General features: G+C 35.0%; 1 protein-coding gene across 1 annotated transcript in view; it reads left to right on the top strand.

The window, feature by feature from the left end:
- ANO5 (anoctamin 5) overlaps positions 1–16,388 on the top strand; it is a 56,920-nt gene extending 40,532 nt beyond the window's left edge. Inside the window, exons 13-21 of the mRNA XM_037522583.2 lie at positions 1,710–1,784; positions 2,727–2,949; positions 4,947–5,116; positions 5,747–5,844; positions 8,204–8,334; positions 10,029–10,234; positions 11,870–12,048; positions 13,259–13,364; positions 13,863–16,388. Coding sequence (XP_037378480.1) covers positions 1,710–1,784; positions 2,727–2,949; positions 4,947–5,116; positions 5,747–5,844; positions 8,204–8,334; positions 10,029–10,234; positions 11,870–12,048; positions 13,259–13,364; positions 13,863–14,096 — 1,422 coding nt within the window. The 3' untranslated portion in view covers positions 14,097–16,388. The remainder of the gene's footprint in view (positions 1–1,709; positions 1,785–2,726; positions 2,950–4,946; positions 5,117–5,746; positions 5,845–8,203; positions 8,335–10,028; positions 10,235–11,869; positions 12,049–13,258; positions 13,365–13,862) is intronic.
- Positions 16,389–16,756: the final 368 nt, after the last annotated feature.

The following is a 16,756-nucleotide window of genomic DNA, read 5'->3' as shown; positions in this document are numbered from 1 at the left end:
CATGAAGTAAATAGTTTTAACAGTGAGTAAAATAAGAGCAAACATGAAATAATGTGTATGCTGTGGACTTTGTATGTAAATAAATATGCATTAAAATGATACTGCATTAATATGCAAATTTTCTGTAAGTATAATTTGTTTAGTTCCTTTCAATTGATTATAATGAGAAGATCATTGCTTTGGTGTCTAGGATGGGAGAAGTCTAGATTTTGGAATCTTTCACTGATATATCAGCTTTATGTTGTTCACTCAGTAATTTGACTTCTTGATAATTTGAATTTTTTTCATGTGAAAATGAAAGGAACTTTGCCTTTAAAGATCAGACTCATACATATTCTAAGATATACTCTGTAATCTCAGTGTTGCCTGATGCTAATAACAGGAAAATATAATATGTTTGTAACATAATCTCTTCAGTAGAATTCCCTAATCTGTTCTAGACACTATTCCATGGTATACTATTCAAAATTCTTTTCATAGTTTAGGTACTCACAAAATATCTATTGAAGTACACTGAAACATTATTTAAAAATTATAAAGGAATCAAGGTAAAGAAACATCTCGGAAAATAGATTTACAGGGTGGGTGCTGTTTGAAATTAAGAAACTATATTAAAGTGATAGTGTCATAATAATGATATGATGTGTATTGGTTCATATTTCATGTAATTAAAAAAAAACACACCAAAGCAGTCCTATTGACATTCCAAAAATTATTGACATAAAACAAGATGTACTGAAGTTGACATTTAAAAAAAGTTGAAAAACAATGTGTGTTGATTCACTGTGAATCATCTACTTAGTTTTAATGGTTTTGATTTGGAGAATTTTTGGATTGCAGTACTTCTTCAGTGGTTAAATATACCAGAACTCTCATATTTGAGTCTGTATTGAGAACACATTCAGGCATGCATGAGTACACACATCTGCACACACAAATTGAATACATACACATACATGTCTCATATGTACACATTTACATACATACATGCGCACATATCCTGGTGTTTGAAAAACCTCCTGAACAGAGACTATTCTGCTGATAGAGTTATGTTTGTGTTTAGTCCTCCCTGAAAATCCTTGATACGATATGTAAAATCTTTAGTTTTAGGTACCATTACATGATTTAGATTTCTGCTGATAGCTATTTTTTACTGTATGGCAGTGTCTTTTGATATAGCTGAGAATTTCAGCTAATATAGTTAATATCTTCCACTAGTGGTTTAAAAATCATGGAGTTAGAAAGATTTGGGACTTTCAACTGTGTAAAAGAACACAATTCTATAAATATAATGAAGGCACCTTGTTTAATCATGCAGAGCTACAGAACAATGAAATTCAACTCAGTTCAGTTCATTTCAATTAAAATAAAATTGTAACATCATGAAATAATGTTCACATAAACAGCTGCACTCAGGTTTGAGTTTGGTTCCTGTCTACCACACTCTGAATACCACTCTACTGCAACACTCAGGAAAGAGTTGTATAGATTATATCTCAAATCATGTATAAAATACCTCTTTTAAGAGCCGTGTAAGTTTTTCATTTAAACATAAGGAACCACTGGTAGACTATGGCTTCTCACGAGCTGCAAGGGTCCTTTTGGGAGGCTTCTACTTTAAATGGGTTTTTTGACATTTGACTTACTGCCTAGAGTCCTAACTTAGAGTATAGATTTTTAATTTTGCTGTGATTTCTTCAAAATTATAGGAGATGGAACCTCACATGCCTCTCTGTAATCGTATCCAGTGGTACCTTTTATCAGGAGCTACAGTGACCTTGTGGGTGAGCATTCTTTAAAAACTGGTATATTCTTTTTTTTTAATATTTATTTATTCATTTTACACAAGAACCGGGGTACAGGCCAGATGCGCGGGAGGGTGAGAGGATTCACCAGAGACAGAGCAGGGAACAGAACAGGCAGACTGACAAAATACACTGCTGAGGGGAGCAACGGGCATGACAGGAGAGGTCTGCCTCACCATGTGGGACCTTCGCCGGCCTGCCAGGATCGAACGAGTGCTGCAGAGGCTGTGGACAGCTTCACAGCATGGCTCTCAACCACCTGCGCCACCAGGGGAGGCCCAAAACTGGTATACTCTTATGGCAAGCATTCATACTATAGTTGTCTCAACAGTTTCATCTGCAATAACTCTTGGTTCCTTCTCCCCTTCCCCTCTAATTTATCATATTTAATTGAGTTCTTATATGAAATTAATTATAATCTACATGGATATGGCTTAATTGAACTTTTGGAAAAGGATTAGGGGAAAGAGAAATACTTTATCTTAGAGCCTGTCCACCACATATATTTAGACTTTGTGGGCTACAAAATAGTCTCTGGCAGGTGACTGTCTCTATTTTTCTTTAAAATAAAGAGAATATAACCTTTAGAAATATGAAAGCATTCTTGATTCAAGGACTATATAAGAACATACCATTAGCAGGATTTGATTTTCTTACTAATTTTCCAACCCTTGATAGAGAATAGATATAGAAGATAGTCAATGAATGCTTTTGTATTTTATATTCACCCAATTGTATTTCTCATCTCTAACCCGTTTTCTTACCAGTGTTCATTCTCTGCTATCTATGGTGAGAGATGGCTTGGTTCACTTTCCACATGAGAATTGCTAACCTGAGATGAACAGAACAGTATGATTAAGATATGTATGCATCACAGAGACACAGAGACCAGTGACTGATTTTTTTGTTTCCCTTGTCTAGATGGCCCTTGTCATTGCGTGTATGGTAGCCGTGATTGTATACCGTCTGTCAGTCTTTGCTACGTTTGCCAGCTTCATGGAAAGTGATGAGTCCTTGCAGCAGGTCAGACGTTTCCTCACTCCCCAGTTAACCACATCACTCACTGGATCATGCCTGAACTTTATTGTCATTTTGATCCTGAATTTCTTTTATGAAAAGATATCTGCATGGATTACAAAAATGGGTAAGCTGACCAAATCATTAGTATAACTCTGAAAAAGAGTTGCTGTATAGCCATTTTGGTTTTGGTTTTGGTTTTTTTAAAGATATATTTATATATGCATACAAGAGCTGGGGTACAGGCCAAAGATGCCGGGGGGTGAGAGGATTCACCAGAGACAGAGTGGGGAACAGAACAGGCAGACTGACTGAAATACACTGTTGAGGGGAGCAGCGGTGGAGACAGGAGAGGTCTGCTGCACCATGTTGGTTGCTCCCTGGCCGGCCGGGGATCGAACTTGTGCTACAGAGGCTGCAGACTGCTTCATAGTGCAGTGCTTAACCCCTTGTGCCACCAGGGAGGCCCCTGTATAACCATTTTGGATTATTTCCAAAGAGGTAATTTTTCAAAGGCATATTTCATTTCATTTTTGCTGTACAAGTTGACCCATAGTCTGGAACTTCAGAATCTTATAATGAAACTGTTTATAATGAAAGTAGGAAGAAAAACTTAAAAAAATAAATTAGGACTCCCTAGATATTTCTGAGTGCTCTTGTCTTTATTCTCTCTTAATGGGACTAGTTGAATCCTGAGTAAAATCCTCTAAGACACAGATAATTTTTATATCATGCATATGGTTTCTAAAAACTATTTGATTTATGAAAAACATTGTGAGAAAACAGCACAACCAAGCCCTCCTGAATAAATCTAAAATTTAGAAGCAATTTTCTCTTCAGTTGTTGTGCCTTAGCACCTAGATTATTTTCTCTTGAGAATATTAAAATTTATCAGAATATTACAATTTCTCAAGTTAAGAGAAAAGGTGAAGTGGGGGTAGCATGGTGGGGGCTAGGTCACAGATGAAGTGAGAGTTTCAGTGAGAGAATACCAGAACACAGTGGCTTCTGGTCTTGCCCTAAGAAAGTTGAAGGTAAGATCAGAAGCTCAACTTAAGGCCTCAGCTTCTTCTCTTAGTGCTATCTTGAGAACTCATAACCCTCCTCTAGATGAACACTGGCATGGTGTCCAGTGGCAACCAAAGAAGGGCACAATATTCACTGGGCTTGGAATAACAACTGGGAAGTAACTTCATTAAATACTATCCTCAAATTTTGAGTTCTCTCTCAATTTCAATTATTATTTTTCTGCTAGCAACACAAAAAAAAAAAATCATAGCAAAGAGTACCTAAAATAAAAGCATCTGAAAAAATATAGCTTTCTTCCATGAGAAAGATCACTTGTATTCACACTGGAGATTTTGTAGGACAAACTAAATTTCACTGAAATAGGGGAATTATATATGTCTCTAAAATGATATGTTGCTATTTCAGTATTGCTAAAAATGTCATGATTTTGGCTGGATCGATTTATGCTCTCTGGAGAGCATTACCTCAGCAAATCACACAGCCGTTCTCTTAGACTGCGTGGTAGTCTACTCTTTTGTGAAGAAAACCTAATATTTTATCTTTGGAATTCATTAAATGATAGATCGTGATTGGGTGTTTTAAGTAAGGAGAGGGAAAATGTGTACTATTGCTGCCACCAGCTAGAGAAATTGCCTTCAAAATTGTTAGAGCCACTTAACCTGTAACAGAAAAGCACAGTTTGGTTTGGCAGTCTTCTTTTCCCTTGATGTGAGTTTACTTTGTTTAAGCCTGAATGAAAACAGACAAGAGAGAAGTCCAGTTGGTTGTCAATATATTAAATGAATATAAAGTTCTTCAGTTTTACATGGTTTTGAATTCCATATTCTGATTTCATAAACCCAAGCAAGTATTTCACCCCTCAATATGTAATAATGAACACTTCCTAGGATTCTCCTTTCATTAGATCAACAGGTATCCTGATATAGAGCCTAAAATATCCACAATTACTTAATATTGGGCTGTTATGACTGCAGTGGGGAGAATTTCAACAGGCTCTCAGAATAATATGAATAGATATCTACTTGTACAAAGGAGTGCAACAAGAAGGTACATTATTAAATTTTGTGGGGGTTTTTTGTTGTTTTTACTTACCAGAGCTTCCTCGAACTTACCAGGAATATGAGAGCAGTCTCACCTTGAAAATGTTCCTGTTTCAGTTTGTCAACTTTTATTCATCCTGCTTCTATGTAGCTTTCTTTAAAGGGAAGTTTGTGGGCTATCCTGGAAAATACACATATTTGTTTAATGTATGGAGAAATGAAGAGGTAAGAATTCTCTTGAGAGCGGAGATTTATGGCTTCGATAACTGATTGCTAACAGATGCCCAGAACTAACTCAGGTTTTATAAAGTTGCAAGTCTGAGACACTGTCCACACAGAATATGGGCCTCATAATCCCATCATCTGATAGACTTTCCATATCATTTGACAAGAAGTCATATTGTGCTTATTGTTTGGTAGTCACATGTGAGCTAAGGAGTGAGACAAGTAAGTTCCATACCTCGAAAGACTTCCTGCAAAGGATGAGTGATTACTTTCTGGAGATATAAAAGTAAGAGTTCTACCATGGGTTATAGAGTTAGACCAGATCATTGGTTTACAAACCTGACTATGCATCCAAATCACATGCAGAAAATAGTGACTTTCAGTACCAACCCAAACACAAAGATTCACAATTTTCTAAGAATGAGACCCAGAACTCTGTTTTCAATTTAATCTACAGCTAATCTAATATAGCCAGCCTGATACTGGTCACACTTGCGCTTGGAACTATTGAGCTAAATATCCTTTTATGTCCCTTCATTATCCATTCCCTCCAAAAGTCTTCAGGTTCTAATTCTCTGTTGGGATTTCTTTCATCATTCACTTCCTTTTTCTCTTCTTGCTTCTGACTAGTGTGATACTGGAGGCTGCCTAATAGAGCTGACAACTCAGCTGACTATCATAATGACTGGCAAGCAGATCTTTGGAAACATAAAAGAAGCTATTTATCCGTATGTATGACTTACAAGTTTTGCTTGATTTAAATTACTGTGATTTCCCTAGGAAGAAATTGGGATGGTCCCTTGGCTAACAAATGTTTATATCAACAAAAAAACTTCACTTTTATTCAATAGTCCAGAATTCATTGTGATAATACAGTCTTTTAAATATTCATTTCTATTGCTTAACTAAGGTTGAGGGAGAGGTTGAGGAGATTCTACTAAGAAATATAAATATCATCTCTGTAGATTATTCTAAATGTTGCATACTATTTTTGAACACTACAAATACTCATCCTGTGAGCATATCTAGGCACAAAAATTGGCCAAGAATGCAGTGCTGGTGCATGAAGGGATTGCTCTCTGCTCCAAACACATAGCAATAATGAAAACATTAAAGAGAAAACCAAGCTGGCAGTTAATCTCAAATATAAAATGAACGTTCTCATAGCTCAAAAAGGAAAGAATTACAAACCTTGATCTTCTAGGAATCCTAATTAGGAAATGACAGTATCCGGGTTTAGCACCTGCAGTATTAAGTGCACTAAAAGTGCTCCACTTAAGACAGGAGAAAGACTAGTTCAGCTGTACTTGAACCAGGAACTGGGAGAACTTATTCATGAAAGAAGTTTGAAAATACCTCCAACCTGTAGTTCTCCTGGAGTTCTGTTTCATGTGCTAACAAAGGAAAATCATAGATTTCTCTTTTCAGACAGTATTTGTTATACAACATTGTGAATATTGACACAAAGAAATGACTACAAATTGTTATTTTAAGACTGACCTCTACATTGGGAACCCACAGTCTGGCAGAGTGGAAACAACCCCATAAAACAAGAGATAGAATAAATATAAGGAGAGAAGAAAGAGGCAGACAGGAGCAAAAAAGAAAACAAAAGACAGGGAAATAAAAGAAAGTATGCAAGAGAGAGGCAAAAAGAAAAAGAACAAGTAAAATCCATTATACAAAATGAAAATTTAATATTCATGATGAAATTTAATGCTACAAAGATTGCTAACAAAATCTTTGTTTACAAAGCTAATTTGCCTAAATTATTCTGGCAAAGGCTGAAAACATAAGAGGATATTTATCATTAAACAATTCAGGGAATAATTTAAATTAAAAGATACAAAAACAAGCACAAATTAATTTGAAAAATAATTTTACATAAATAAAAATAACACTTTAAAAAATACAATACCTGGGATCAATTAAAGACTGAATACAGTTAAAAACTGAATTAGTGAACTGGAAAATAGTACTGAGAAATTCATATTTTGTACAATACAACTGAGAGGCAATGAGATTTAAAAAAGTTAAAGTGACACGAGGCTGTATTGAGAAGCTTCCTTATTAATGAACTACTAGTACTTCTAGAAAAAAACAACTGAGTAGTGGTAAAGAAAAAGTTATTGGGTTGTTGGAAAAGCCATGACACATTTTGAAAACAAAAAATACACATCATGACTTTTCTGACAACCCGGTATTTAAATAGATACTTGTTGAAATTTTTCCAAAAATTAAGAAAAATCTGAGTCCCAAAAGTTAAAGTGAATTTTGCATATGAAGCAAGATAAATAAAATCAAACCCACCCCCAACTACATTGTGCTGAAACTGTAGAACATTAGAGATAAACTAACAATATTAAAGTCTTTCAGAAAAAGGAGTATCATCTATGCACTCACGGATTTCTCACTAATAGCAGTAAATGCAAAAGACAGCAGAGTATTTCAAATCTCTGTGTTATGGGGGGAAAAAAAACCCTAGGTTTTTTAAAATTAATTGATGTATTTTCTTACATTATTGTTCTCCCTTCAGGTACAGTCTCTGTAGTTCTCCCACCACCATATATAGCATCTGTGAACTGTCACCATAGTCCCTTTATGCTCTTCCCTCCTCTATCTTAATCCCTCCTCTCCCTCTCCCTTGCTGTATGCCTCAAGTCTATGGTCGGTTTGCAAGTTTTGTCTATTTTACGACCCTTTGTTCGGTTTTCCTTTGTTCTGCCTGTAAGTGAAACCATTCAATATTTTTCTTTTTCCTTCTGACTAATTTCACTTAGCCCAATCCCTTCCAACTCCACCCATGGTGCTGCAAATGGCATGTGTTTATTTTTTTTTGTTTTGACCAATGTGTAGTATCCCCTTATGTATATATGCCACATCTTCTTGATCCATTTTTTCATCTGAAAAAAAAAAAAAAAACCTAGATTTTGACTTCGATATTAGTGGTAGTCATAGCTCACCTCTCTCTGTGATCTTAAGTTACTTTACTTCTCTCACTGCCAATTTCTAGATTCAACATTCTATTTCTCTGACCACTTTCTTTTTAACTCTATTTCATATGTTTACTTTTATCATTTTCAACAGCATGATGCTGAACTGGTGGAGACGCCGAAAAGCTCGAACCAATTCTGAAAAGCTGTATAGTCGATGGGAGCAGGATAATGACCTTGAATGTTTTGGATCTCTTGCACTTTTCTATGAGTACTTGGAAACAGGTAACTTTCAACCACTGCTTTGAACCATAATCAAATTGAGTAAAATAAATGTTTTTTTCAATCCTTAACATTGCTTCCTTCCTTGTACATCGTAGGTTCATTGGCCAGTGGATGAAAATATAGAGACTGTTATTCAATACTGGTTCAGTATTTATAATTCCCACCAGGTAGAATGCAAAATGAAGTTTAGCTCCAAAGCACTAGTCTTAGAGGTTTTTTCAATCAATTGAATGTTAATATTGTTGAACCAAATAAAATAGCTATCAATTCTTAAATCTGTCATAAACTACCATAGACAGTTTTCTCATTTTGTTTGTCTTAATAGCAACTAAGAGAGTCGAGTCAGTTGAAAACCATTTCCAGAGTCTTGCATACATTTAGCGTGTATCCTTTATTTCCAGACCGAAAAGAAGAAAACTAACAACAGCTGTGTAAGGGAAACCCAAAGTGAATGTAAGGAACACAAAAGGACATACTAAGGACTAAAGACTGGATATACTAAAGACTGAACATTGAGGATATACTAAAGATTGAGGCAAAATTTTAGGAGGGAGAATGATGGGTATTACTTGTATAGTCCTCTCAGAGTGTTCCCTCTTAAGTGACCTCTGCTTCTCTTATGGAAGAAAAAAGAACAATTTTCTTAACTTATTCTCAAGGCCCATAAAATTATGGTGGAATAAATGAGTTGACCTGGTATTGGTAATCAGTCTCCACTGATATATTCATAGATATATAGAAAGAAGTTTGCCTCATATAGCTGGTTGTAAAATTAGGTCCTTTTTCCATTGAGGTTATAAGATTATAATTTGTAATTAATTGCAAAAATTTCAAAGTAATTTTTGCATTAATGCATCATAGATTATCATTGAAGTTGAGATGAAATCAAGGTTTCCTAACAAGATTAGCTACCATTTATTGAGAGACAACTCAGTATGATTCTGGATGTTCTGCGTAAATTATTACTAATCTTAAACATTGTACAGAGTAGTCATTATCTGCTGCATTTTATTTTTGAGGGTACTGATGCTTGAATAAGTTAATTAATTTACCATGAACACAGAGTTTTTAGGTAGATATCTGGGATTTGAACATAGAAAGTTCAAGTTCAAGTCTCTCATCTTTCACTGCTATTTCATTTGGTAGGTTCTTCAAATCTGCAATAATGCTTTTTCTCTTAAGACTTTTAGTTGACTGTACTTTTATATGGTGGCTTTTGGAAGCCTACAAATGAATCAGATATTTTTCCTGATCTCAAAATGTACTTATACAAGACAGGAAAACTTGATTTTCCCACTAATATACCAAAGCCAGTGTAAATAAAGGCCACACCAGCATAGACCTAAACACAGCTCCTAATGTAAAGCAAAGAAGAATCAATGTTTTCTTCAAGTAAGCATCTCTCTAAAAACAAAAAAAAACAAAAAAAAAATACACACACACACACACACACACACACGGGACTGAGTTCTCATGCCCAAATGTCACCTTCCTATTATAATAAGCAAATAAATAAGCAAATAAGTCACTATGCTTCCAAATTCGAGGAGGAAGTGGGTAGATGCAAAGAGGTCTAGAATGTTGTGGTTGGTGCTAGTTCCTCCAAAATGAAGGAAGTCGCAGAGGGTGGGCAATGTTTCCCCCGTTCACGGCTAAAATAATGAGTTGGTGAATTTTTCTTTTTTCCCCCACAGTGATCCAATTTGGATTTGTTACATTATTTGTGGCCTCCTTTCCTCTGGCTCCTCTTCTTGCTCTCTTGAATAATATTATAGAGATCCGAGTGGATGCCTGGAAACTTACTACTCAGTACAGGAGACCTGTAGCGGCTAAAGCCCATAGCATAGGTGTTTGGCAAGACATTCTTAATGGAATGGCTATCCTTTCTGTTGCGACTAATGTAAGTGCACTTATTTTGGTAGGGTGACTTGAAATTTTATTTTATTTTCTCGGGAATGGGAAAATGCGAATGTTGTTTAACTCAGTCTTTATTACATTAATTTCATCATGGTGACATTCATCATGGTGATATCCCCAACTTTTATGCATTAAGCAATATAGAGAAATCTATGACATTCAAACTCTTAGAAATACAAGGATTGTAATCATGTTCATGTTCATGTAATGTAATCATGTTCATTAAAATACCATGACACAGTTTCATAATGTGTCAAAGTAGACAGAAAAATAAGCCATGGCCTGAAGGACTTGAATAATACAATCAAAACTTGCTTATATGTAAAGTTATATACTACAAACAGAATGCACAAAATTTACCTGTTATGTCTTGAGCACTTATTAAAAATGATGATGACATAAATTTCCCAGAGCACAAATTCCATAATCATATTTGCCTATAACAATGGTTTGAAAATTGAAGTCAATTCATACCAGAAAATATAACTCTTAACATTAACCCTTTAAATAAGCTTTATTGAATAAGATGAAACAAACTGAAATTATATAGAAAGCTTAATTAAAATGAAAATCTATAGGAGTCACCTCAAACCACAAATCCCTAGTGATCAATGTTTTTATTATTAAAAATTAAGATTGAAAAATCTGAGATGAGAATGAAACTTAAGAAACTAAGAAAAATATATAATTAACCAATAGAAAGTAGTAAAAATTAATAAATAATCAAACTAGAAAACAAATAATAATCAACATAATTGCTAAATAAGTCAAGTGTTGTTTCTTAAAAATACAAATAAAGTAAGCAAACCCTAGAAAATCTCAAACAAGAAAAAAGAGTTACAAGAGACAGGGAAAAAAATATGAGAAAATGCTTATATATATATTTATTCCAGTAAAGTTTTAAATGTATTTGAAATTGCCACTTTTTTAGAAAATTATATCTGCCAAAATTTACCCTGTGAGAGAAAATATGAATGGACCAGTAGCTAAAGAAGTAATAGTCAAAGTTTTTTAAAGTTTACCACTGAAATCATAGATGGTGGAGTCAGATAGTTTTTAAATGGCTCATCTATTGTAAAGGAAATGTGCTATTTATACTATTCCAGATATTGGGAAAGTATGGGGAAAGACCATTCCTTTGGAATCAAATGTTAAAATTAATTGCATCAAACTGTGGGAAATCCATCAGCATATGATCTATCATCTCTCATTTCCTCCTGCTAACCTTAAACACACACACACACACACACACACACACACACACACACACTCAGTTTATGGAGTTAGACCAGGTAAGTAAATTTGGTGAAGGATAGTAGATCTATGCATGAAACAATAAAAAATGAAAGCATTAGTAAGACATGGTGAAAAGAGCATGGTGGAATACATTAATTTAGTTACAATTTTCACTTTAGTCACACTACATAACCATGTTGTATTGCTAATCGTGTACTGTAAGGTTAACTGTTTCATAGCTTAGCCCAAAGACTTTTATATTAACATGATTTGTATTAGCACTTTAGTCATTTTGCATCCATGTGGCACATAGAACTAAGAGATAATCAACATTTAAAAAATGAAATTGTTAGTTCACGATCTCGACTTCTTTGTCCTTCAGGCTTTTATTGTTGCATTTACATCGGACATCATTCACCGCTTAGTTTACTACTATGCCTATTCAACAAATACCAGCGAACCTATGAAAGGATATGTCAATAACAGCCTGTCAGTATTCCTGATAGCTGATTTTCCTGAACGCAGTGCACCTACAGGGAAACGAGATTTCACTACTTGCAGGTTTCCTTTTTTATAGTTTTTAATTTCTCCATTTAAATATATTTCTTAAGTTCTCTATTTATTGTCTTACAATGTAAAGAATTTATTTGGGAGTAAAAATCCTGGATAAAGTGCACCATTTTTAGAATTCACACCTTGTATGATTTTTGAATTGGAAAGGTAGAATTTCCAAAAATAAGAGAATGTTACTGGAAAAAATAATGTCGATTTTGTATTGGTTCTTATTTTTTAAATTTATTAGAAAGATTTTTCCACCAGCATTTTTTGGGACCATTGGTCCCAAGTTGTGATATCGCAATCATACAGCATGAGCAGATTACATATGCATTTATCCTACTTGGATTTGACTGTGTGTCCTTGAAAAGAGAAAGTGAGAGAGAAACATCAATGTGATTAATTCACCAGTTATCCTATTTAAGATTTTTCCTATGCAAGAAAGGGTGAAGGTTTTTGTATCTCATGTACTATGAGGCTATTTTTACTCTCAAAATTAAATTTTACGTGTATATATAAATATACACATATATACATGATATATATACATGATATATGTACATATATGTGGTATATGTGCACACAAATTTATTTGTATTTATTTCACAAGTGTGTCAGATTGCTTAATGCCATGACTTCCTAACTGGAGTAAATCTTTGAGGAATGTAACTATCTAGCAACCCTTTTAGAAAACAATGAGCTCACACAGTTGAGCACTTAGAAAATCCAGAAGAATAGTAAGGAAAACAAAACAGTGCAGTGTCTGTTAAGCCAAAAGAAAATAGTTTCAAGAAAACAAAAATGGTCAACAATATCAATTTCTATTCTTGAAATATCAAATTAGGTGAGGATTTAAATTTATCTTCAATTTTATGACAGGAGACAATTGGTTTAGTGTAGTGAGTGGATAGAACTAAATGTGTTAAGGAGTAGGAAGAGAGGAATAGACATAGCAAATTTTGCTAACTCTCTTGAGTAATTCGTCTTTGAAGGCAAGGAGAGAAATTTCAGTTGTGTCTCCTGCTAAAGCCATATTATACATAAGTAAAATGTAGCTAACCATTTATCTGTACAAGAAAGGTAAATGTTTCACAATTGCAACTACCTTCTTGTGATTTGCATTTTGTGATTAACTAAAAGGATGAAGAAATATAATTTATGCTAGGGCTCTATTTGAAGCATTAACTAACTTTTTGCATTTACTTTTGTTTTCCAGGTATAGAGATTACAGATATCCTCCTGATCACGATCAGAAATATTTTCATAATATGCAGTTCTGGCACGTCCTTGCTGCCAAGATGACCTTCATCATAGTTATGGAAGTAAGTCTTTCCTAAAGGTAACTGCTCAGGTTATAAGCTTTGTATGCATACAGGAGAAATGTCACTTGATGTGTTTCTCTGTAGGGTGATAATAGAGGATACCTTTTTATTTAAGACCTACTAATTTTTGATATCAGTAGTTTTAATTTTACGGACTAGTGATTTTCCCCAGAGAACAATTCTCCAACCTCTGTCTTTTGAGTCCTTGAATGGCGGTCTATAGCCTCAGAGCTTAGCAATGCAAAAGGGACTAGGAGAATCTCACGATTCACTTTGTTGCCCTGTTCTGAATATGGGGCTACCCTCCATCCTTCGCTATGGCTGCCACCCCTGAATCCAAAATTTCTGGTTTAATTTAATTTCCAGGATGGGGACCATATCTTGTTTTTCTTGCACCTCCTGTGTCAGTTTATGGAAGAAATGAAATGATTTGTAAGAACTTCCTACTGCACACTTGGCAATTCTAACAATCTTCTGATATTCTTTTGTTTCCTCCAGCACATTGTGTTTTTAGTCAAATTTTTGTTGGCCTGGATGATCCCTGATGTTCCAAAAGATGTTCGGGACAGAATCAAGAGAGAAAAGTTAACGACCATCAAGATTCTCCATGACTTTGAGCTTAACAAATTAAAAGAGAACTTGAACGTTAGTTCTGCTGAATTTGACAAGGCAGTCATGATTCAGGAAAACAGTGTCCAACTGAGTCAATCAGTGCTGTATTCATCATCATGAGCAAGGAGCTGGCTGCCTATCTGGCATCACAGTCTTCCTTGAGTTTAGGGCCAGAGGCCAGTAGCCTTGTGTCAATTTCTTTTTTAACTCAAAGTTTTTTACACTTTTATAGAGGCCGATTTTGTAGAGTTGAAAGAGTATGACTTTTCTGTTGTCTTGGCTAGAACCTCCCCAGGCATTGCTTCCCGGGGTTCTATAAATGATTGTTAAGAGTTTATGTGGAAACAGAATATTGGAAAATCATGGAGTGTTGCAGTTTAGAATGAAACATCACTTGAGCCATCCTATCATCTTCCAGTGAGTCTGCACATTCTCATGGTCTTCTATTGGGGTGGTGTATGTTTCCTTCCCACTAAGGAAAACATTGGGGCAAAAAGAAATAAGAGGCCTATTAAGTCATATATTTCCTGCCATTTTAGACCATGCAAATTGAAAAACTAAAATCAGATGACATGAGAAAATTCACACATTAAAAATATTGGATAACTATCATGGTAGGGGCTTATTCCTGAAATTATCCAGAATAAGTTAAACTTCTATCTGAATCCCAGACAATCTTTCCAGGTAAATGCAAAATTGATTTTTTATGATACTAAATAGTTGGGTTTCAACAAAAAAAACTAATGATTCAGATTTTTAAAGATAATTTTGGTAATTCCGGTATCAAGACTGGATTGTCTTCACTGAAAAACAGTATGAAGAAGTTGTTATCTTGCTACAAGTCTTTAAGTAAATGAAAGATATAGAAAGAAAATATGTTTTCTTAGTAGTAAACAAGTACAAAACAATGAATATTGAGTAATTTATTGACCTGAATCTAAAAAAATCGTTGAATTACTTTTTAAAATTCCTTTTTCTTCTACAATGCCTATTTTGTATCATGAAACCTGTTTGAGCATTAGCTATTTGTATGTTATGTGCAGGTTGTTTGTGAAATTTGCTTCTGTTTAAAACTATCTTAAATCTTTTAATGAGTTTACAATCTTTTATTTTGATACATCTCTTCATGCATTGTTCAGCGCCTTGTTCCTCTGCCTGTGACACAGAAGAAATGCTGCTGCCTCATAGTTGATTTAATGTGATGGAACTCAAAAGTGAGACTGTTTTAGAGAAATTGTCATTTTATCATGAGTCAGAATTTAGCACCAAAAATGGATCAATCAAGTGAGAGAATTAGGTGATGAAAACACAATATTCATTGAATCATTTCTTTCATACTTAGGCCCATGGTCACGTATGCCAGTTCTGTCTTCTTTAAAAAAATTGCTTCATATATAGTTTAACACTACAGAGTGAGAAATACAGTTCAGTAATATAGTATTTGAATCTCTGGTTTCAAATCACACTTCAGTTCCAAAAGAAGGAACACACAAAAGAGTAAACTCTTAGAAGATTTTTGTCTCAAGAAGTCATGATTCATTTTTTTTTAAGATTTATTTATTTATTTATTTATTTATACAAGAACCCAGGGTACAGGCCAGATGCGCGGGAGGGTGAAAGGATTCACCAGAGACAGAGCAGGGAACAGAACAGGCAGACTGAAGAAATACACTGCTGAGGGGAGCAGCAGAAGAGACAGGAGAGGTCTGCTGCACAATGTGGGACCCTCGCCAGTCGGCCAGGATTGAACTGGCGCTGCAGAGGCCACGGACAGCTTCACAGCGCAATGCTCAACTGCCTGCGCCACCAGGGGAGGACCTCATGATTCATTTTTTGATGCTCATATATTTTTGTGGAAATGCTAGTGGATGGCAGGTAATAAGTACTAACTAACAATATTAAGCACTTAGAAGTGAGGATTATGAATTTTATCAAACCATGGGACAGTTACCCTAATACTGACAATAATGGCTTATCATTCGCTGGGTGGATTTTATGAACGTATTCACCTACCTTGACATGCTCTCATTATTGAAGAATAATTCACGTGTGGAGGAAATGTATTTCTTGATTGAGGGAACCAATCAGTGTTGCTATGAAATAAGCCACAGATGCAGCATCTTTGCCTTTTCAAATCTGTGTTACTATAATGTTGCACATTATACACAGCTCATATTGCTACCTTCCTGGGTGCTAATAAAAATAAGGAAAAGCATGGAAATGGGTTTCTTGAATATAATCTTTTAATTTGTATGGCTTAACAGGTATTTATAAATTCCAAGATAAAGACAAATTTAATTCAAACTTATTTGTGCACTGCAAACTTAAACCAACTCAAGTATCAGAGAACGAAGAAGTATGGGGAAACTAGCAATACAGGAAATTTATTTTTAATTGAGGTTATGTTGTTTTACATTATTGCTTACCTTTTGTAAGTATTGAACTCCACTCCCCTTTCCGGTGCTGTTACCATAACTCTCCCACCACCAGAGCTCCCATACCCCACCACCATTGTCCATTGTGCTTCCTCCCTACTTTGTGCTCAGCCTTTTCCTTTTCCCTCCCTCTCCCCCTCTGTATATCTCAGTTCTGTAGTCAGCCTTCAAGGGGTAGTTGTTTGTTTTTTTAAGATTTTTATTTATTTATAGAAGAACTGGGGTACAGGCTGAGGTGTGGGAAGGTGTGACAATTCACCAGAGACAGAGTGGGGAACAAAACAGGCAGATAGATGAAGACACTGCTGAGGGAAGCAGTGGGCGAGGCAGGCGAGGTCTGCTGTG

This window comes from Talpa occidentalis, unplaced genomic scaffold (genome assembly GCF_014898055.3).
Source record: "Talpa occidentalis isolate TD23 unplaced genomic scaffold, MPIMG_talOcc4v2.1 talOcc4.3, whole genome shotgun sequence".
Lineage (NCBI taxonomy): Eukaryota > Metazoa > Chordata > Mammalia > Eulipotyphla > Talpidae > Talpa > Talpa occidentalis.
This window is presented reverse-complemented; position numbering and strand designations above follow the sequence as displayed.